The 24,535-nt window shown below is 35.8% G+C and overlaps 1 protein-coding gene across 1 annotated transcript; it reads left to right on the forward strand.

Annotated features, from left to right (window-relative positions):
• The first annotated feature begins 1,418 nt into the window (after window positions 1-1,418).
• On the forward strand, window positions 1,419-19,245 carry LOC140165720 (peroxisomal biogenesis factor 3-like). The gene is given in 12 exon segments (XM_072189028.1): window positions 1,419-1,644; window positions 5,352-5,483; window positions 5,591-5,672; window positions 7,288-7,331; window positions 8,323-8,366; window positions 8,368-8,445; window positions 9,849-9,979; window positions 11,064-11,155; window positions 14,692-14,833; window positions 15,461-15,580; window positions 16,839-16,935; window positions 19,062-19,245. Coding segments are annotated over 12 exon segments (1,224 nt in total). The 5' UTR covers window positions 1,419-1,475; the 3' UTR covers window positions 19,155-19,245.
• The last annotated feature ends 5,290 nt before the right edge of the window (window positions 19,246-24,535 follow it).

The raw sequence follows: 24,535 nt of genomic DNA on the forward strand, positions 1-24,535 counted from the left end.
GTTTCCCCATTTTAAATTTATGAATGTGTATGCTTTTATATTTATGTATCCTATGTATTTAAATATTTTGTTTCATTATTTTGATGTATTTTAATGTATATTTTTATGTGACCCCTGGGCCTCATGGAAGAACAGAGGATACCTTAAAACATCCACTGAATGAGTAACCCAGGCAAAAGAAGAAATAAAACAAACAAACAAACAAACAAACTAATACTGGCAATATATTCCACTGATTGAAAGAGTTCAACTTCCTATAACCATTCGGCTGACGGCTATTGTTCCTATTGTATAACATGATGCTATTATCTTTTATCACTATCTTATTTAACATACATTGTACTATCCACATAACAGATACATGGTTCCCATAAAAATGTACTAATTTTGTTAGATATACAACTAAGTAAATAATAATAAATAAATAAACAAACAAAATAAATAATAAATACATAAATTATAATAATTATAAATAAATAAACAGCCTATAGAGCTCTATAGATACATAAACGATACACAATAAATACATAAATAACAGGAAGAAAGAGAAGAAATACACTTTAGCTTAAATGGTCCAGGCTAATATCAACAACAACAAAAAACAAAGTATAATAATAATAATATAAATAATAATAATAAAAATATTAATAATAATATAAAGATAACGATAGGCCTACCCCGGTAAAATAACAAAATAATAATACTTTTAATAATAATAGGCCTACTAGGCGTAATACTGAATTAGAATTATCCGTGTAGGGGGCCTACACGCACTGTTCAATAGGTAAATTCATTGCACTATTGCCATTCAACATCGATCGATTTTTATACGCGTGATCAGCTGGTGATAGCTCATACAGAACACGGTGCATACATTGGATAAATAAGACTAATTTTAAATAAATATTAATTTCCTTATATTATTTCCTTCTAAAGATCCTAAACAATTATTATATTCATATGCAATCTTTTTACTCTCACGCTCAAAGAACGCTACAATAGCGTTTTAACATGAGGGGATAAAATGTCCAGGGGATGAAAATGCGAGGGGATGAATTGTCCAGGGGATGAAAATGCGAGGGGATGAAATGTCCAGTTACCAAACCGGGGTATGAAACAAAAGCAGAACGTATGGCGTTGGGGTATAAATGTTGCCCAATTTTATTCTTGATTGAGGAAATTGTATTCTCAGCGTTCCATTTACCCCACCGTTCCATTTACCCCCAATTTACCCTAATTATCATTTAATTTCTTTCTTTCTTTCTTTCTTTCTTTCTTTCTTTCTTTCTTTCTTTCTTTCGTTCTTTCTTTCGTTCTTTCTTTCTTTCTTGCAGTGTGCAGGCATCGAGATGCTATTTTTATCTCGATGGTGCAGGCGACGAAGTTCTTGCAGTCTTTCTCGCAGTCTTTTTTGCAACGTGTTGGAATTTTGCAAAACGAAAGAACACAACGACTTGTAAAGGAGGCTATTTTAAATGGTCAAAGTTCATAATAAACCCGTAAACAATGCAAATGATTGGAAGAGTTTTTTGATTTATTTAACGTTTTTACAGCTACAGGACTCATCAAAAATGTTTGGGGCTATTCGAGATTTCTTCCGTCGTCACAGAAGGAAGTTTATCGTGGCTGGTGTTGTAACGGGAGGTAAATTTATCAGCATTTTGTTGCATGCAATGATCGTGGTTGTTGAATTTGGCAGCTTTACAATGTTTAGTTCATGAGTTTATGCATGTGCACAATGTGTGATAATTGTTCGTACTAGCGGGTACCCGCGCTTCGCGCGGGCCCCCGCTAGATGAGTAAACGGGAGCGGTTAGTAAACGGGAGCGGTTAGTATAAACGATGGAAATGGTAATCATGGCAATTGGTATCGCTTTTAACAGCTCAATTATTACGCAGTTAGTGATGTGGTAGGCCTGCCATTTGTTGCCTCTACTTTGCAAACGACTTCCTTAGCATAAAATCCTTTGCGTAAACACCCTTTTACTTATTTTTTCTTTGTCTTTCCCTTTAATCTTTCAGTTTCTCTCTCTCTTTCCTGCGTTCCATTTCTCTTTCTTTTTCTTGCTTGTTCACTTTCTTTCTCTCTCTTCTTTCTTTCTCTCTGTCTATTTTTTCTTTGTCTTTCCCTCTCTTTCTTTTCGTTTTATCTCTAGCTCTCCCCTTCTCTCTCTTGCTTTCCCGTTGGTTCTCTTTCTTTCTTTCTTTCATTCCCTATTTCTTTCCCTCTTTCCTTCCCTCTTTACTTCCCTTTTTACTTATTTTTTCTTTGTCTTTCCCTTTTTTCTTTCAGTTTCTCTCTCCCTTTCTTGCTTTCCCGTTGTTTCTCTTTCTTTCTTTCTTTCTTTCTTTCTTTCTTTCTTTCTTTCTTTCTTTCTTTCTTTCTTTCTTTCTTTCTTTCTTTCTTTCTTTCCCTCTTTCTTTCCCTCTTTCCTTCCCTTTTTCCTTCCCTTTTTCCTTATTTTTTCTTTGTCTTTCCTCCCTTTTTTCTTTCAGTTTATCTCTTTCCTGCGTTCCATTTCTCTCTTTCTTTTTCTTGCTTGTTCACTTTCTTTCTCTCTCTCTTCTTTCTTTCTGTCCGTCTATTTTCTTTGTTTTTCCCTTTCTTTCTCTTCGTTTCTCTCTCCCTTTCTCTCTCTTCCTTTCCCGTTGTTTCTCTCTCTCTCTTTCTTTCTTTCTTTCGTTCTTTCCCTCTTTCTTTCCCTCTTTCCTTCCCTCTTTCCTTCCTTTCCTCCTTCCTTCCTCTTTTCCTTCCTTTTTCCCTTCCTTCTTCTTTCTTTACGTAGGCATAAATCCCGGGGTGAGTAATAAATTCCTCAATATTTTGATAAGGGGCATGGTCTACTGAATCACCTCCATGTTGACGCATGTATGTGGGGTTCTTTCTTTCGTTCTTCCTTTTATATTTGTTTCTGTTTCATCAAGTAGTCCTATAGCAACACTGGGTTTCAAGAAGGTTGAGTTACATAGGCGTAAATTCCGGTGGTGGGGTGGGGGATACCCCCCCCCCCCCAATATTTTGATAAGGTCAATGGTCCGTACAATCACCCCCAAGTTGACACATATATAATAGATGTGGGTTTCTGACAAAATTAACCTCATTTTTGGCCAAACTATAAAGTGCCAATTTGTGCGGTCTTCGTGCGAATTTGTTCCACTTTTGCACAATATAATTCACCAGTAGGCCTAATTAGCTTGCCATAATTTATTCTGTCGCCAAGATTCTGGCTTCACTGTAGGCCTATTGCAAGAAATTGATTTAAACGGACCCATCCCCCATGTCAAAAGAAATCTACGCCATTGTTAATGTTGCCAAAAGATGCCAGATTCACTATTAATATGCCTACTTCAAGAAATGTTTTCATCCCTCCAATGTCAAAAAGAAATCTACGCCATTGTTGAGATATTATAGCGGTTGCGGTTATCATGCTAATAATGCCCTACCTTCCCCATCGAAATTCATCACAACATGACAAACGAATAAACTCAAATTACTTTCCAATATATGCATATAGGGCTACCTTGAATTTAAAATCTTCGGAAAGTCATCACAAAAGAAGTTTCCGAAAGTTATCATAAGACTTAAACGAATGCAGTTGATGGCCGAATCAAACTCAAATTACTTATTTTCAAAATATGTTTCTACTTTTTATGCATTTTCAAAATACATACCTTAAACCACCTTTGTCTCAGCCATTTATTTGTTAGTTCCGTCTTAGAGATGTGATATTTTCCGTCTTAGATGAAACCGGAAATTTGGTTACCATTAGCGCCAAATTATTTATTTTCAAAATATGTTTCTACCTTAAACCACCTTTGTTTCAGCCATTTATTTGTTAGTTCCGTCTTAGAGATGTGATATTTTCCGTCTTAGATGAAACCGGAAATTTTGTTACCATTAGCTGCGTCGGGAAGTTGCTATGACCTGTGCGTAATCCGCGTATAGCAATTCCGTCTTAGATGAAACCGGAAATTTTGTTACCATTAGCGCGTCGGGAAGTTGCTATGAGCTGTGCGTAATCCGCGTACTCTTCAAAGTATCGATTAGTATCGATTATCGGCAAGTTCCTCTTTAATAGTATAGATTATACTAAAATGCAGAAAACCTTAGACGAGCGCGTATTGTAAGGATACATCGCGTATATACTGCGTTGCACGCACTTGTCTCTGATTGGCTGCTAAGCTAAGGCGATATATTGTTGCTGAGTGGAAATTTATGAATGAACTGTGCGCCGTACGCGCGTTGTTAGCGCCGAATTTGCAACATCACGGTAGTCGCGCTCGTAAAAGGTTTGCTGCATTTTAGTATAACGGCGATCTGGACTAAATTATTACTTTTGCATCAAGGTTTAATTTTGCATCAAGGTTAAACAGTCGCCAAACACTTTGAAGTCAAGGTTTAATGTATTGGAATGAGGGCAGGGCTTCGAAGTTCGATAAATGAGGGAAATTATGGGATAAAATTAAAAAACAAGGTTAAAACAACTTTTTGTTCATTTAACCGTATTAACTTTATAAAGCCTCCAGCATACTTTCCTGCCGCTTGCCGCTGCGGCAAGCGGCAGGGCGCTCAACCAATGACAAGCCTTTATTGTGTCCGTTTGTCTGCAATGCGCGTGCGCCACGCCGCTCAGCGGCAAGGTAGTATGAAACCAGCATAAAAACAAAAAAATATATTGTTTACTGGCCCTCCATTGGGATATTTTGGGTGGGTCGGTAGGTTGGAATTTTTTTTTATTTATTTATTTTTTAATGACAACGGGCAGTAACTCTCGACCAGTCAGTCATGCATCCCCGGGCATGATCAGATGATCATGCACGCTGTTTAGCGTGTGTGCATGAATTAGGGGTTCATACATACGCGCTATATAACAGCATGCGTGATTGGTCGATTTGTTTATGCCCTGCTTTCTGGTTGTAAACAAGCCGTGTCAGAACCGATGGACGCTCGCGAGTAGGAAATGCACGTCCAAACACGGTGGACTGAGCAAGTAAACGTTTTCTTACAATTAGCGATGGAAAAACTTTTAAAGAGGATAAGAAATTGGTAGTTTTTAGTCTAAAATGACAATATTTTTTAGTTGTGGAGGAAAATAACAGCACGCAGAATGTTGCGACATTTTGCGTATGTATGTTAAAGCCCTCGGTATAAACAATCGTTTAGGCATGAAAATATATGAATGAACCCCTAATTCATTCATATATTTTCATGACTAAACGGTTGTTTATGCCCGATTTTTCACATGTAATCAATACTGTCAATTGCATTTTTCTCAAAACTACAAAATATGTTTCTTTTTGACCTTTTTATGCTTCAAGCATAATATGTTGATTATTTTTTAATTTTGTAGGAGCTGTGCTATTATGGAAGTATGCAGAATGGAAGTTGGATGAATGGAGAGAAAAAGAGGCAGCTGAATGCCTGGCAATGGCTAGAAGACAGCATCATTTTGACAGCAACCAACGTACATGTAATCTCACAGGTAATGTTTTAGGACCAGTTTTTAGTCTGACATTTATTAATTTTTGGGCATGTTTTTTTAAATTTTGTGTCTGACACTGACTGTGTGTAATTGCTGTTTTCTTTCAGTATTGTCAATGTTACCAAAGCTAAAAGAAACATTACTGGAGTTGTTGGATTCAGAGAAGCTTATCGCAGAACTGAAATCAAGGTTAGTCTACATTACATGTAAGAATGCTGTAAGTACAATGTACAGAGTAATAACTGAAATCAAGGTTAGTCTATATTGTAATGCTGTACAGAGTAAGAAAACATTTAGCACTTTCATGCATTCAAGCATTGTTAATTATTGGTTGGCCAGAAATGTAAAAAAAAATTGTGCACATATGTGATGCGATCAAGCAAAATCAGTCGGAACTCGGCAATAATAATTTTTCAGTTTCTTACAGAATAGTATAAAACATTTACAAAGCTGGATTTTGCAGAAAACGCCATTGAAATTGAACAATCAGTTCCAAAGATATGAGCGACTTAAGAGTTTCTAAAACAATAGGAAACAAAAGGAAATATTTTCTTTGTTTGGCTATATCTCAAAATCAATATTTGCGAGTTCCGACTGATTTTGCTTGATCGCATCACATATAAAAAATGTTCAATGTTGTGCTAGATATGGCATATCTTGCTGATACCTTATGGAATATTGAACTCCACTACTGCAACACATTTGCATATATTAAATATCGCCTTCAACAAATAAGATCAGCAAATATCTCTAAAAAAATTTTTTTTAATTCTGGTTTTTACACGATAGATTCCCTGCAAAAATCAAGACTTTAGGTGCTGTAGTTTTGTCAAAATCAGTGATTTTGAATAAAACGCTGGAACCGGCGTTTATTATAAGATGGAAATATTAGTCGAACACGTATGCACAGTACGTACACAGCGTGCGGGATACACATACACACACACCCCGAGGATCGTACCGTATAGGCGTATTACAACCTCGGGAGTAACATGCATGGGCGCTAGTAGTAAATACCAATTTTCTATGCTTTATCTCACTTGTTCGGCTCAAAATTAAAGGGGACATATCTGACAGTAAAAGCTAACATTTTATGGAAAATAAATACTAATCTATTTTTACAGAAATGTTATAATATGGCTTTAACTGTTTGCCTGGTCATGTCTTTCATGTTACACATTGGAATTCTGCACTGCTTGTGATGCTGAAGAGGTACTGATATACGCAATCGTTCAAGAAATTATTTCATGCTTGGAGTTTCATTGTAATTCAACAACTCTTCCTATACCTTTGTACATAAGTCAAACGTTGTTAATCTGTGATGAATCCATACTTTTCCAGTGACGCGAACGCAAATTACTGGAAGCGGGCGTACGCAGGAGCGCATAAAATTCATCATGCCTGGAACTTGGTTTGTAAACATGTTGAATTCAGTTGGATATAGCAGCTAAACATTGCTGTTTTATTAGTGTAGTTTTATAATTGCTGATATCAACAGACAAATCACTGATATTTTTATTAGGTTGAAGTGTGAATGGCTAACTAATGTTCATGAAATAATCATGTGATTTAGACGATCTTTAGCTTGTTTTCTTTGTTGAAAGGGATTCAATCATGTTTCACCAATGTTCAACACCCTCGCAAAGTAAACCACGCAGATAGTGTGGACACATCGTTGTTAAATGGTGATAAACAAAGGTGAAACATGATTGAATCCCTAATGAATCAGTTTTAAACAGGTCTATTAACTTACATCTGTATGTAAGCATATAATTGTCATCCTGCTTCTCTTTATCTTTGACAGACCTGAAAATAAAGTTGCCATTTGGAATGAGCTTAAAATTACTTGTAAGTATAAGCTTAATGAAATTACATGTTTTGTTTCTTGAAAGTGTTTTATTTAAAAAAAAAAAAAAAGATATGACATTACCTTATTTAATTATTAATGTTTTTGTGTCATTTCAATTTTGTGTCAGGATTTATGGCTTAGTATGCTTCAAATTCCAAATATTAATTATCAAATCAGTTTGTAAAAAATGGAATTATAAGAAAGCTATATAACTGGAATTGTACATGCTACTGATTTCATTTCACTATTTTTAAAGCTGAATTGTAGTAAAATTGCTACCAAATCAAATGCAGGAAACAAATCTGTGACCCGCTCTGACAAAACCAGGAACAAGTTGCATTTTTGACATTTCATAATTTGAATAAAAATGTCAGCACTAGACAATAAGCTTTAAAATGACATCAAAATTATATAAATACATGTAGCATCAAAACTTTTCAAGATATGGATAATTTTGTAAATGATACCTTGATTTTATTAGTTTCTTGCCTTACACAGGATTGAATAGGGATTATCATAGTTCAATTGTTATTTATTGATTAAATAATCCTCATTTTAATAAGTACTTTCAAGGATTCAAAAGTCCACTTAGTCCCACAGTCAAATACCATGAAATTAAGAATTCCAAAATTTGATGTTTTGTTATGGGAATGCCATCTTTAGAGGCCTATAACTCAAATACATGTCTGTCGACTTGTTCCGGGTTTTGTTGGAGCTGGTCACATTTGTCTTTTGTTTGTTTTGTGTTTTATATAACCTAAAGCATTTTTATTAACCTTTTAAGTTATGTGATATTTTTTTATTCTTATATAATTATGAAATATAAATAGTACAAGGAATATTGAAATTTCTAATCAGTAAGCTACACATGGGGAGTTATCCATTCAAGATGAAAAATGATGTTATAACATTGGGAGTATCCTGCCTAAAGGAACTGTTGCCTAAACTGTTCAAAAACAATGATAGCATTGTCAATTTTTTTTTCAACAGGTTTTTGCCGAACTGTGACATGTGTGTATAGCACCGTATTACTTTGTAGTGTTCTTACGTGTTCAACTCAATATCATTGGTGGATATATGTATCTGGATAGTCTCTCAGGAAAGAATGGATTTGTAAGTAGGGTCTATTGCCATTTGGTCTAATACCATTTTGTCTAATTCCCGTTTAGTCTATATTCAATTGGTCTATTACCAGAAAGGCTAATTGCTAAGTAGTCTAATAATCATATAGTCTAATGTCAATTTAGTCTAATATTGTTTGGTCTAATAACCGGTATGTCTACTAACCATATAGTCTAATAACCATTTGGTCTAATATTTCTTTAATAACCATTTGGTCTAATACCCATTTGGTCTAATAACCATTAGGTCTAATACTTGTATGGTCTAATAACCAGTTTGTCTAATACCATTTTGTCTATTTATTAATAAACTAAATGCTTGTAAGACTAAATGGTTTGTAGACTAAATGAGCATTAGACCAAATGACTATTAGACCTATTGGTTATGGGCCAAATGGGTATTAGACTAAATGGTTGTTAGACTAAATGGTTTTAGACTTATTGGTTATTAGACTAAATGGTTATCAGACCAAATGGTTATCGGACCAAATGGTTAAAGGACCAAATGATTATTGGACGTAGTGGATATAGACCAAATGGGTTTAGACGAAATGGATGTAGACAAAATAGATATTAGACCAAATGGCATTAGACCAAATGGCAAATCCCCGTAAGTAGTGCTACACCTGCTGGCAGAGAAGAATGACACTTGCTTACATTTTGAGATTGTACACAGCGTAAACACAGGAATTGGGTTCTGATTGGCAAGTTCAATTGTCTCACAATCATAACAACAGACCGGTAATCTAATTGGCAGATTATGTGTTGAAGCATTGGTTGGCGCAGAGAGCAACACTCTTGAAGGAACACAAAGCTCTGCATATGTCACTCATTAACAGGATCTGTCAATCAGAGCAAGCGAGTGCCATTCTTTCTGAAAGCCAGTGTACATGTATATTGATACTGTATGGTTTATCCTGTCACTATTCAATCTGTCATGTCAACTGCAAACTACACAATGTACTAAATCCATAGATTCATTCCATGTACATGTACTACAACTTACAAAATAAACCTATTATTCCTGGAGACAGAAAGATATTTTTTAAAACATCAGGTGTTTAATTTGTGTATATCAAGTACATGTATTTCCCCCACTGGATGTTGTGTCACATTTGCCCTGTTTTGACCTATGTGACACTGTTGTGACCTTTTGACTCCATCCCGTGGTTTCTTGCTGGTCAGTTGGAATGGATTTTCTCAGTTTTTATATTCAGAGTGCCCAAATCTGCAAATGTGAATATTAGGTTAGCTTCAACATAATACCATTTAATTTAGCTTTTATTGTACATTCTACATCAGTGATCTTAAAATAACATGAACAATTTAAGTTTGTGGATCCGACCTTTCCGTACAGTTTAATTGTAAAATAAATTGTCATTCCTTGCTCTGCAGACAAATGGTAGAATACATGCCACACCTGATGTGCAGAAGCGTTACCTAGCAACAGTACAGAATTTATTGTCTGATGGTTTGTCAGATCTCATCTCTACAGTGCACCAGGCTGTTAGAAATGTCATGCAAGGGTAAGATACATTAATACTGTATTTTTTAGAATATGAGCCTCGAATCAATACTTATACTTGTTTACAATGTCCTCGGACCTATACATTAATATTTATTGTTTTACTCTAAGCAACATGAAGTTGTGTGTGCCTTTATTGTCAAATTGTGGCATATTTTAATTAAGGTTTGCTTCTTGAGTAAGAACAAGTCTGCTAGAGTTGGGCGACTATCACTTTTTTCCTAGTCGACTAGTCGGCAGCAAATAGTCACGACTACGACTGTAGTCGCGACTATCTGTGGCCAGAATTGGACCAAAAAATCAGGTGAAAGTTTGGTGCAAATTTACAATAGTCAACAAGACCAATTTAATGATGATTTATGGACTTTATGATTACTTGTTTAATTGATTAATTGTTAAGACAATGACTAACGTTTTTATCACATTTTCACAGTTTATATGCAAGTATTTGGTTGGTTTTGGTGCGGATATCTGGTGCTTTTAACATGATTTTGTAACATTTAAATATAGTTGCGTTTGACGACTTATGGTTTTCAATAGTCGTAGTCGCGACTACCAGTAATAGTCGCGACTAAAGTCTGCATCACCAAGAGATATATTTGACATAGATTGGGCTATTCCAGTTGAAATCTATACACCTCCTGTGGAAGACATGATATTAATGTTCCACATAGGGAGTGTGAATTTCAAATGAGGTTAAATGAATGTGTGAGTCCATTTGAAATCTACACTCCTTAGTAGAAGATTAAGATCATGTCTATAGATTTAAACAGGAATAGCCTATAAAAGGTTCCCAACCATTTGGGAATTCGCAACCAGTTCTTGAAAATCAGACCACTTAAATGTCTACAATTCTGTCACTTGTACATTTATATGAGATCAGGGCCCACTGGTTTGGAAAGCCTGTATTAAAATGTATGAACGTACATAAATGTATAAAGAGCAGAGGCAGGAGTAAACTTTCATCAGCTAATGAGTCAAAGATCCAAATGGTTTTGGACCTTTTGGTTATTGTCGGTCAAAGTTTCACTGTAAACACAGCTTTCAGGTATAAATCTGATTCCATGTTTTTTTTTATTTTAAAGCATGCCCCTTCAGAAGTTGTTAAGTTTACAAGATATTGAGAGGTTATTTGGCAGTATCAGATGTCAGGTAGAGACAACAAAAGTTGGAGAAGGTAAGATACACTTTAATTTGATCAGGTGGAAAATTCAGAACAGCTATCAAAAAAGTTGAGAATTTGGTGAAAAAATCTCAAGAAAAACTGTGAAATGTACCTTGATTATGAGAAATTGCTTTTGTACAAAATATTATCAGAAAATTAATTTGTTCGAAATGTGTACAACCTTTACTTGTTCAGGCATATTATTTTTAAAATATCCTTTCAAGATGGTTTCATTACTGCTTGTGTGAGGTCAGATGGATGTAAATGATTGAGTATAATACTGATAGGATCAGATGCTGTGGAGGTTGAAAGTGTTACAGTTGTCACTCAGAAAGTGGTCTTATGTGAACACAATAACACTAGCAACAACACCAACTGAACCAACAAGTCAACACACATTATACTTTTTAGGCCATGTTTACCCAGAGGCCATATGTCACGATTTTGGTTTAGTGCAAATTAGATTTGGCACACAAGAATTTGAAATTCTGAACTTCAATTAGTCAATCTATAATAAATTACCGAGTTGCAAAACTTTTCGTGATAAAAACTAGAACGGTGGTGATGCAACTGCAAATTTCACTTTTGCAAACCTAATCATTCACCGAAGTTACGCTGCATATTCACCTCATTTTTTCAATCTAAGTGATTAAAGTCTAAAAATGAGCAAAAATGCCTTAAAAAATATCCAGGGACCTCAAAATAGTGAGCACCAGTTACTATGTCCACCTAACAACTACATCGCGTCAAACAAAAAAATTGTGCGTCTTCGCGTATCAACATGCTGCCTCTTAAGCAAGTGGGAATAAATAATAAACACGGGAAAATCAAAATGAGTGAGGAGAGTGCATGGGTGCCATGGGTTGGCGATATTTTTTAACAATCCGCGATGCATGGGTGACCATCAAACTTTGCGAACATGGCAAAAATACAAATTAATAGCCGCTATCAATTTTTTGAGCATAGGACCTACATGTACTTATACTGACTTAAAAATTGTAAATTTTATGTTTCACATTCACAAATTTTTAAGCAGTTGAGTACTAAAACCATGATACTAGAGACAGATAAGAGGGGGAAGAGGGATGTGAGCTAAAGAGGGAACAGTGGAAAGAACAGGAGGATAGGGGACAACATGGGGAGGGGGCAGGGGAAACAAAGAAGAAGTTAATTTAAATGAATTACATGAAACGACTGTTCAATCGGTAATAAATTAGGGAGTTGGTAAAATTGTTTGCAATAAAAACTCAGAGGGTGGTGATGCATTTGTAAAATTGCATTTATTTACGAACCGCGAAAGACGGGTGACCGCTAGTTTTTAGCTCATTGCGTAAACGCAATGCACTATAGGCATAGTCCAGATTTCTGTATGTTTTTTTCTTTCTCTTGCTACATCGTTGAGCAATGGATCTGGTAATTTGAGGCGGCGATCTTTGCATGATGGTTCATGATTGTTACTTATTTAGCTAAAAAAATTCGGACGGAAAGTATCATTTTTGGAGCATTTTCTTACTGAAAAGTTTTACCTAATTTCATGGAATAGTCTCCTATGTAGACTGTTTGTGGTGCTTTTCATATTACAAACACTGTACAAACTCCTTGATCGTGCTTAATTTGTAAAAGAGATTGTTGAACTTTACTGTTTCAGTGCGGCTACAATGTCTGCTTTTCAGTGTTGCTTTTAGCACCAATTGGGCTTGTCCTGTCTATAGGCCCTTACTTCTGTGCATGAGCCATGAGCAAATAGTGTCTCAAATTCTCCCAAATCTGAACTAATTGGGCTACCAAATTGTTGGTTGGCAACCCTGTCTATGAACAAACATCTCACTCTTTACACTTTATATCACACATCTTGACCCAATTAGTTATGTAAACATTTAATCAAGGTGAAATGTCCTTTTGACTGGCACTGGCCTAGTATATCAGTATATGGGACCATGACAACCCCTCTCTGACATTACAAAACAGACAAACAGAAAGTCTGAACAGGGAAGTGCTGGGGGTAAACACTAGGCTAGTGGCCTTTCCCTGTTCAGAAGATTGAAGGGAGCACTTGTTTGAAATATGAAGTCAGGAAAATTAGATGTGTGTGCAAAATTTTATTTATTTATTTATTTCATTTACCATGAAAGTGTTGTAGTTTTTAAGTTTCAAGTTTTTATTTGGAAATTGCTTTTACATCAGTGGCACTCATCTATCCGATGGTGCATCCAAGACATTAAATATACAAACAAAACTGTATTAAACAAAATAAAATCAAAGGATACTCGACAAGCAAAAGGTACAAATAAATAAATGCCTTGAATAAATAAATATCTTGAGAACCGCAAGTATATTTTCAAAATGCTGATTTGTGCTTGATCACAGCACTATGGTGATTTTGAGGTTTGAGAATACTGAAATGTGTTTTTTCAAAGTTGGTAGCCCTGTATACATAGTTATACATGGCTATACATAGCTATATATGGCTATACATGGCTATGACATGGTTACATATGGCTATACATAGCTATGCATGGCTATACATGGCCATACATAGCTACCCATGGCTATACATAGCTATGCATGGCTATACATAGCTATGCCTTGAATAAATAAATATCTTGAGAACCGCAAGTATATTTTCAAAATGCTGATTTGTGCTTGATCACAGCACTATGGTGATTTTGAGGTTTGAGAATACTGAAATGTGTTTTTTCAAAGTTGGTAGCCCTGTATACATAGTTATACATGGCTATACATGGCTATACATGGCTATGACATGGTTACATATGGCTATACATAGCTATGCATGGCTATACATGGCCATACATAGCTATCCATGGCTATACATAGCTATGCATGGCTATACATAGCTATCCATGGCTATACATAGCTATGCATGGCTATACATAGCTATGCATGGCTATACATAGCTATGCATGGCTATACATAGCTATGCATGGCTATACATAGCTATGCATGGCTATACATAGCTATGCATGGCTATACATAACTATGCATGGCTATACTATGCATGACTATACATAACTATGCATGGCTATACATAACTATGCATGGCTATACATAGCTATGCATGGCTATACATATCTATGCATGGCTATACATAGCTACGCATGGTATTCCTGACCATAACCCATAACAAATGAGCTACAGCACCAGTGGTGCTCTTGTTATGAAATGTGGGGAAAATACTTCACTTGGCACACCCAATTTTCAGAGAGATAGGATTCACTGATCATGGTGAGACATTCCATAAACCATTCAGCATCATGTAGGGACACATTCACATGTTCATTTTATTGACACTGATCAGTCTACATATAGAATTACCATTGCAGCCAGGATTAGCTCCTTGGGGTTTTGTACAGATAAACTGGGCAAAGCAACCGTAAGTCTTTAGGTCTTTGTCCAGGAAAATTTTTACATGGGAATAAACTATCATCACTGCTGTGGAGACTCAAATATGCTTTGCCATACACCAATGTACCAGATTTGATTGCATAAGAAACTAATTTGCCCACATTTCTTGATTGTTTGTTCAACAGGTATAACTGATAACATCCATCCTTTGAGCAGATACTTATTAGCATCAGAAGTGGGAGAGGGTGAAAGCTCTGCATGTCAGTTGTCACAAGATGATCTCATGTTCAACAAATTAATGGCAGAAACAAGAGATATGATAGAAAGGTGAGCAACAAATGGAAATAAGTCTAGTAATACAGCTATTAAATGTCAACTCCTCATTAACTAACTAGAAATGCACCTTACATCATTACTCTAAGTCTAATATGAAGAATTGCATTTTACGTTAAGGAATATCTATATAATAATACAAATACACAGTCAGAACACTTATTTCAGGGGTATATATTTTTGCAGAATGGCATATTTTTCCATACCTTGATTTCAAAGAGATGTTTATATAATTTCCATAACTTTACACACGCTTTTTAATGGGTAAAAGGACTTTTTTCTTCAATAACTTCCAAAAATGCTTATTGGGGAATTATCAAGTTTATATATCCCTGCTTGGTGGGTTGTCCTCCATAGATACCGCAGGGATATTTTGACAGAATAAAAAGAAAACACTTTAAAAAAGATCAATTATATATTGAAGCACTAAAATATTTGCTAGCATTATTGGTAGTATAAGCAGTTGTAAATGAGAATGATACCCTGGCTTTGAAGATGATATTATCCACACATCACATGTTTACTTCAAACTCAAATTTGTTTATTGCTACCTTTGAATAAAACATACAATTACATTCCAATCTTTGTATCAATTACATTGCTTGCATGCTTGTGTTACAGCTCAGATTTTCAGACAGTACTCAACACCTGTTTAGATATTGGTTTTAGTCGTGTGTTGGACAACATGGCAGAGTTCTTTAGACCATCGTTAGCAGCTGGTGGTGACAGCCAAGATTTTGGGTAAGGATTGTATAAGCTTTGTGAAGAAAATATCAGGTCTGCAGACAATATATTTCCTAACAGTATATCTTGTATCATTTTTAGGCTGTCCAAAGGAAATGACCCTATGGCATCACAAGTCATGTGTATCCACTGTCCGTGCGTGCATGCTATAGTTTGATCAGCTCGTAATCGGCGGGCCTTATGCCATCGCGGATTAATATCAGTATAACTGTTTGATGACATTTCGTCAAAAGCATCATAAATTTTGAAAAAAAGCCCTATACTTTGTCTACTTTCTTTAACACACAAAATATATAGATCAGACTGATCAAATATATCACTTTTAACATCGGTCTATTTTTTGGCGTAGTGATAAAAGCCTAACAATTCCGGCAGATCAAACTATAGTTCGTTTTTTTGCTCACCAGACTTGGGTCATATTTGCACTATGGGGAACCCTCATCTATTGGTGGTGTTCAAGGTCATATAGAGAAGTCAAAGGTCATCTTGTAAAATACCATTATGTCAGACTTTTGGTTAAAATTTGGTCTCATATGGACAGTTTAAATTCTATTGCAATCAAACTTGGGTCCTTGGGTCATAGCTGTATTATGGGTACCTCCGTGTATTGTGGTATTCAAGGTCAAATACTGAAGGTCATTTGAGGTCAATTGGTAACATTGGCTAAAACTGTAAAAAAAGCGTTTCACAAAAATGAAAACAAAATGTTTCACATGATTATTTACTATGTGTGGTATTCACTACCCATATCTTCGGACAACCTATCTAGGACCGCCATCCTTTTTTTCTTTTTTTTTTTTTTGCTTTTACTTGCTTGTTTATTAACTTCATTAATGTTTTTACAAACTTGATACTTAATGTCTCCATCACATGTGTTTGTGTACATTTACATTACATTACATACAAGGACCTAGGGACCTAATCACATTAGGTTGAAAGGACCTGAATCTGAGTCCTCTGACCACATAACACATGCTGTATTAGGTCCTCAGTAAGCAAGCCTTGGTAAGTAAAGGCTCAGTTGTGGTGGATGAATTGTATTTGATAACTTGTGTTTTAGTTTTACACAGACTGCAATGTGGAGCAAATATAAGCAACAACACTGAATGTGTCACTTCTTTCAATTTGTTCTTGGCCCCTTCCCTCTTTTCCCCATTGTTTGTACATTCCTGTTTTATGGGGTAGGTTTCCCCATCGCACATGAAGCATTTCATACCACACAATATCAATCAATATTTGCTGTTTTTGATTGCAGACCAACTTGTATTCATTTAGCTCTTGCCAAAGTCATCCCTGTTGTGAATGGTCAGATCAATGTGATATGTGGAGAAGCACCAAATCATTTTATTCAGGTGAGAATTAATTGATGCTTTGGTTATTTCATTTCAGTATCTATTAAGTTGCCATTAGTTTTTGGTCATCTCCATGAAAAGGAAATGGTTTCATCCATTAAGATGTACACATTTTGACAAATCTCCCTGATTGCAACAGGAAATCTCCCTTTTTTCAAGATTCAAATGTTGGCAGCTCTGGTAGCAAGAAATATATTATCAATAAACCTCATTTTTCACCAGGTTCGCCATCGCAAATAATTCATAACCTCATTAATATACGCAGCAAGTGCGATCCAATCACAGATAATAACTTTTAAATACGCGGACGCAAATGCAGGTCACTGAAAAAGTATAATGACAGCTAAAAGTACGCTCTACAATGACCGCGTTACGTGACGTGTTACGCGTTCGAACAATTTACGCGGACGCTGGCCGCCGTATTTGGACATCGCATGATTGCGTGCTAGTGTGATTGGTCGCTAGCGATATTCCATTAATGGGCTATTCGATTTTTTACAGGGAAAACGACAGATAAAGTTAAAATTGTGTTCTGTTTTCAAATTTAAAAGAAGAAAATTTGCCGTAAATTGAATTTAAAAAGTGACGGTTATGAATGAGGTTAATGACTTTGCATCAGTTATTTTTCAAAAAAAATCCGTTCGGAGTAAAAAAAATTCAGTTAGCTTTTCATAAAGAAGAGACATGAACTTAGGGAAGGTTTTTTATTTTTTTGAAATTTGTCTCTTTATCAAAATATTGAAAAAACATGTGAAAAAAGCAATTTTGTCACTCTATTAAGCTAAAAATTGTCACTCTATTAAGCTAAAAATTGCACAGAATGGTGTATATTTTTGTTTAAAACAAATATTTTGAAAAAATGAGAAAACCTTCCCTTGGCTTTGATATACTCTAAACGATATAGTGCAAAAAGTTTACCTTTTGCTTGCATATTTTTCGAGTTATCTTGTCACAAAAATCGTGCAATATTGTCAAAAGTGAACTCTGAGAAATCGACGTTTTTGTAAACAAAATTTCAAAATTATGCACGAGATGTCCTTATATTTTAAAACGGTAAGACTTTCACGCTTGTAAAAGCTGTATTTGGTGCATGGTCTAAATATGCATCTTTTTGTACCAATAAATCTATAATGTCTGCTTTCAGTGCGCCAAAATTCAAAATAATTAAAAAATCTAAGTGGCATTTTGACTGCAAATTTTTGTTTTGTTTACACCACATTTGCTGGCGTGAACAACAAGCCTAGACTGCGTTGGACATACGCAGCAGAGTTGCGCCACGTCACGCTAAGCGAATCGCTGCCAGAATCAAAATATTTCAGATTCACATTTCTGACTCATTATTTCCCGCCAATTTACTAAGCTGTCTTGAGCCATGTGACTTTTTAGAGTTGAAAAGAGTGAAACAAATCAAGCAAAAATACGAGTAAGTATTTTATCAGTTTCAAGTGAAAGAATACATCTTAGTGTTGATAAATATCAAGAAATCTCAAATTCGGGCGTGAACGAATGTGTCTTCCATTACTCTGGCCTTAAGGTCATGTCTTCCATAGGGTGTATGAATTTCAAATGAAGTAGCCCAACGTTTAGCTAAAGACACATAAAATTATTCTATGTGTATTTTATTTTCATAATGCTTTAAGGGGGTACTACACCCCTGGCCAATTTTTTGCCCATTTTGCATTTTTCTCAAAAATTATAGCACATTGGTGACAAGTAAGATATGTATATTATAGGGGCAAGGACTACAACTACTGTACTGAAAATTCAGCAACTCAAAGCAAGTAGTTATTGATTTATTGATCAAATATTGGTTTTCCCTCATTTCTGACTGTAACTCCACAACAGTTGTATCTGAGCAATATGAGTTTTAATGTCACTGATATTGACTTTGCTTAATAAATAACTCATGTTGCTTGTCTGCATCAATATATTGCAAATCCATGTAATACACATACTCTTTCCAAGATGCTAAATATTGTTCAGTTTTGACCTCTGCTGAAAAATGTTGGAGGAACACTTTCTTATCCATGCGTGAGACTCCAATTAGGCAGATTGTCCATAGATAGGGCTGTGGATAAAAGTCTATGCTCTAATTTGTTTTCTGTCTTTTTGTCATTCCTTCACAGGAGATGCTCTTGATGCAATGTGTTAAGGATTTTGCAGCTAATGTGTATGAAGCTTTCAGCCAGCCCATAATGGATCCTGCACATGGTCCTTGACTGCCTTGCAGACGTCCTTGACTGCCTTGCAGAACCCATATAGTGAATTATGTCAGTCTACCCATAGTGGGTCCTACACATGGTCCTTGCATGACTTGCAGAATCCATAATGGGTCCTGCATATGGTCCTTGCCTGACTTGCAGAATCCATAATGGGTCCTGCATATGGTCCTTGCATGACTTGCAGAATCCATAATGGGTCCTGCATATGGTCCTTGCATGACTTGCAGAATCCATAATGGGTCCTGCATATGGTCCTTGCCTGACTTGCAGAATCCATAATGGGTCCTGCATATGGTCCTTGCATGACTTGCAGAATCCATAATGGGTCCTGCATATGGTCCTTGCATGACTTGCAGAATCCATAATGGGTCCTGCATATGGTCCTTGCATGACTTGCAGAATCCATAATGGGTCCTGCACATGGTCCTTGCCTGACTTGCAGAATCCATACACTGTAATGGGTCCTGCATATGGTCCTTGCATGACTTGCAGAATCCATAATGGGTCCTGCATATGGTCCTTGCATGACTTGCAGAATCCATAATAGGTCCTGCATATGGTCCTTGCATGACTTGCAGAATCCATAATGGGTCCTACATATGGTCCTTGCCTGACTTGCAGAACCCATATAGTGGATTCTGTCTACCCATAATGGGTCCTGCTCATGATCCTTGCAGAATCCATAATGGGTCCTGCACATAGTCCTTGACTGCCTTGGAGAACCTATAATGGGTCCTACACACAGTCCTTGACTGACTTGCAGAACTCATTATGGACCCTGCACATGGTCCTTGACTGCCTTGCAGAACCCATATAGTGGATTCTGTGTCGGTCTACCCATAGTGGGTCCTGCACGTGGTCTTTGACTTACTTGCAGAACCTAATGGATCCTGCATTATATGGTCCTTGACTGCAGAATCTGGGCCTGATTTTACCATTGACTTCACACTGCATCTCATGAAATGTCCATAGGGTCTCAGGAAGCTTTGTTCAATAATTAAATAACAAGAAGAATTCCTTTTTCAAGATTCACATACTTTTAAAGCAATATTGTATGATTTCCATAAAGAATATAATTTGGTTCACCTCAAGTTTGGTAGTGACGTACATGCATATTTCACTCGTGGCAGTATCAAATCGCGCGCGTGAACTTAAACACTCTGAGTGTACACACCCGCGTTCAGGTGCGACTTGTCGGCATACTTGTGGCGCAACCGCGCAAAAACATTGACGTCACTCATGCACTACCAAACTTGAGGTGAACCAAATTATAGATTATTATTTGTTTTCCCCAAAATGTTAGTTTTCACTATCAATCATGTCCCTTTTTAATTTCAAGTCAAACAAATGAGGTAAAACAAAGAAATCGCTATTCCATTCCAGCGCCTATAATTATCATCAATGCATGTATTAGCTCGCAGATCATTATTGAGCGGGGAGCTTTATGCAATGACATATAAATAAGATGTATAGCTAAAAACGTATAACAATACACGCTATCACTAATATTTCAAATCGGTGAACACAGTGAATAAGACCGGGATTCGAAATTCAAGACAAATTGAGGATGTCTTTGTGGAGTGAATCATACATTATGGCTTTTAAGCATCCAGTGGTGTTGATTGCCTACTCACATGATGTGCTGATAGTCAGTAACAACATTAAACCCACCCAGCTGGAAAATGTTGATACCTCCCTGTAAAAAGGAATTCTAATTGATATTTAACTTATAGCTTAAATACTGTGTATTGCCCATAGGAAAATTTTATCATACAGGATTTTATCATACACGACAAAGAATTTCTGCTAGTTTTTATAACAAACAAAATACTGTATTCATTCCAATAAGCGCCCAGGGCGCTTAACAAAGTCATTTTGGGTGGGCGCTTATTTTTTTTACTAAAACCTAATTTTTTCATGAGGGGCGTTTATTTTAGACGAATTTACGTATGTAATAAAAGGGTCCTGATACGTTCTAGTAGCTTTTACGCAGGACTTGTAGTCCTGCAGCTATTCCACTATATCGACATCTATCTGTCACTTCAACATTAAAGGTACCCTTTAGAAAATTGAAAATACACTGGGTGAGCGTTTATTGGGGCATGGGCGCTTATTGGAACGAATACGGTACTATAAATGGCGAAAAACCTTCAAGAAAAATGAATCAATCTTTCAAGATACAAACGCACATTGCTTAGTACGCAAAACTGTGCGACAGTGCAATTATACAGTATTTATGCAGTCTGCATATTTTTCTAATGGCTTTTCTGATGTGGTTCTAAGAGTATGAAACAAGCATCAACATTCAGCTTAAGTGTATTGATTTGCGTCATGTGCAACTATATGCCATTTTAAACATAATTACCGTATTGGTCCGAGTATAGTCCCACACGTTTTTTAGGTGAAAATTTTTCACAATTGGGGGGTGGGATTTTTTGGGGGTTTTTTTTTCCGATTTTTGGAGTGTCCCTGGACCTAGACCTAAATGCTAGAATCATTCATGGTTGATCTAAAAAAAAAATTGCATGTTTTGTGTTTTTAATATGAAAATTGATAATTTGTATTCATGTCATACTCTATTAATGATTTCAAAATGCATTCAAATTCAATGCATTTTGAAATCATTAATAGAGTATGACATGAATACAAATTATCAATTTTCATATTAAAAACACAACACATCATGCATTTTTTTTTTTGTTAGGTCAACCATGACCTATTCCTAGCATTTAGGTCTAGGTCCAGGGACACTCCAAAACCGAAAAATAAAAAACTTAAAAAAAAAAACAATTTCTTGAATTTTTTTAAAAATGGGGGGTGGGACTATACTCGAACGTGGGACTATACTCGGACGAATACGGTACTACAATTCACTGTGCGGAACATGTGGCATGTGTCCTAAAATATTTAAAACCAGAAATTGAGGACAGAAGATCATAGCATCCCAAATAAAATATAAAATCATTGCTTGTAATTTCATTTTGTACTGCTAATCTTGAAAATCTTGCGTAAGATGTAAATTTTTATCTATTAAGTTAGAAATTTCTAACATGAGACTTCATTCAAAGTTGTAATTATTATTTTGTATAAGGTGATTGAAGATGATTCATGCCAACAAATTCATATCAATTTGTATCTGTGACAGGTGTGTCATCACAACATTGATAATGCTTGTATGAAACACCTTAAATCATATTGTGTAATTAATTATTTTTGTACAGGTTTTAATATTTAATGAATCATGATATTAAATTTGATATTGAGTATTATTTCATTATGATTTCTAAAAATAATTTAATGCAGATAAAACAGGCATTGCTAGAAATGTCCCTCTCTTAGCAGCTTTTTGGTTGTTTTTACAACTCAATTCAAGTGTAAATGCAAGTAATAACAGTTTAAGCCCAGACAAACTCTTGATTTGCATAACAAAGTTATATATTCTGTCTTTGTAGCATTTTTATTTGGATATTCAGTTCAGAATTAATATTAAATGTTATCAGAAATCATGTTCTTACAGCATTTTTCTGCTGTAAATCTGTGATAACCATGGTAACCTCTCCTGCCCATGCTTCCTTTGAGAATAATAGAACTGTAGTGTGAACTGTGACATGATCTGATTTTTTTGGGGGGGCCAGTGACAGCTATAACAACAATTGTAATTATATTGCCTTTTTTAGCAAGCCAGATTTTGTCCAAAGTGGATTGATTTTGACTGATATTTTTTGGACAACATTTTCAAAATATTTTCAGATTTTTGTCAGCATATTTTAGAGATTCCAGTCTTCAGGAAATTTCCTGGTTTCAGGAAATTTTGCTCAGATGTTTATGTGCAAAAGTATACACAAAAATAAATTTTCAGGAAATTTTCAATCATGTCAGGAAATTTTGTCATCAACCACTGGCATCTCTGATTTTTAAGCTTTGGTGATTTTTATGGGTCCAGAAATATCCAGACTGACCAACCTTATTTGGAAAATCTGTCTCCTTGTAGAAGAGCCTTTTTTCCCTTTAAGGCTCAGAATCATCAGGGCCCAAGTGCAAAGCTGACCCCCCCCCCCTTCCCTCTTCTCTAGCATACTTAGCTACAATGTTATATCTCATATGGCCATTTATTTATATTGAATTTTGTGGTTTGCTTCCCCAATTTAAAAATTTCTGGTACTGGCCTGTGTAGATCAGATCATGTCACACTTATTTTTTAATTTGTGATCTGTCTGTTGTGTATTATTGTCTTATGTTCATTTAATAATGTTTTCCTGTCCCCTTCTTACAGAAGAAAGGATTTTGAATACTAAGTTATTTTGTATGGATATATCTTTATATTAGCATCTTGTAACACAGAATTCATATTTGTTTTACTTTGAGTCTACTTGAAAGTAGTGCATACATATTGTTATTTTAATTATATGCATTTCATATTTTGTTAGTATTTTTTAGCTCAATCAAAACTGATATTTTGTGTATTGAATTTGTATTAATGAACCCATATGTGCTGGAACTGGAGATGCTGTGTACAGGGTTAATACAAAATGTTGGTACACTTGTTGAAAACAATTCTAATGCATGCTGTATCCACAAGCCAGGATGCATCTCTTTCAAAGTGTTAGGACCAGACTTCTCCTCAGTATAATATGCTGTGGGGGTTTGCTACACCTCCAGCAAGTGTGTTCACCATCATCTTAGTATAAGCAGGGGGGGTGAATGCTTGCCCTTCCTGTTGCCCCCAAAATTTCCACTTTTATATGGTAATTTTATGCAAAAATTTGTTGATTTTGCCCCCCCCAAAGTTCACTTTGCCCCCCTAATGCCCCCCTCCTCCCGCCGCCACTGAGTGCAAGTCGGTTATCCAATTATACACTTGGGTTTAGAGATACACTAGAGGTTATGTGCATAGCCTTAGTGCATAATCAGGATTTCCAACCTTATGATCATGAGTTGGAAATCTGTATCACAATCCCACAGCAACCTCGATCAAAACGATAAACGTCAATGAAACAAGTCTGTGCTTATAGTTTTCAAACTTTTGATTCAAACACATGAAATTATTCCTACCTCAGAATTTTCAAATGGCTCTCCATCTGGTCATCAGTGAGAAGGAGATTGTGACATGTATCATCAGGTTGTGACCTTCTTTAGACTTGATCACAGTCTGGTAGACTCCTGGAAGTTTGTACCTGCCCTGTGTCTTTGTTGAGAGATAGCTGGTTATCTTTGATTTACACTGCCTCCTTGATGCTTAGTTCAAACCATCTGTGTCCCAATATCTTGACCTGGTCCAAATTCACAAAATGTGTAGGTGACTCAATGTGGATGTGGTTTGAAACTTACAATTTCAAAGAACTTGGTGTTCTATGTTTAAGAAACCGACTTGATGATAC

This window comes from Amphiura filiformis, chromosome 12, assembly GCF_039555335.1.
Source record: "Amphiura filiformis chromosome 12, Afil_fr2py, whole genome shotgun sequence".
Lineage (NCBI taxonomy): Eukaryota > Metazoa > Echinodermata > Ophiuroidea > Amphilepidida > Amphiuridae > Amphiura > Amphiura filiformis.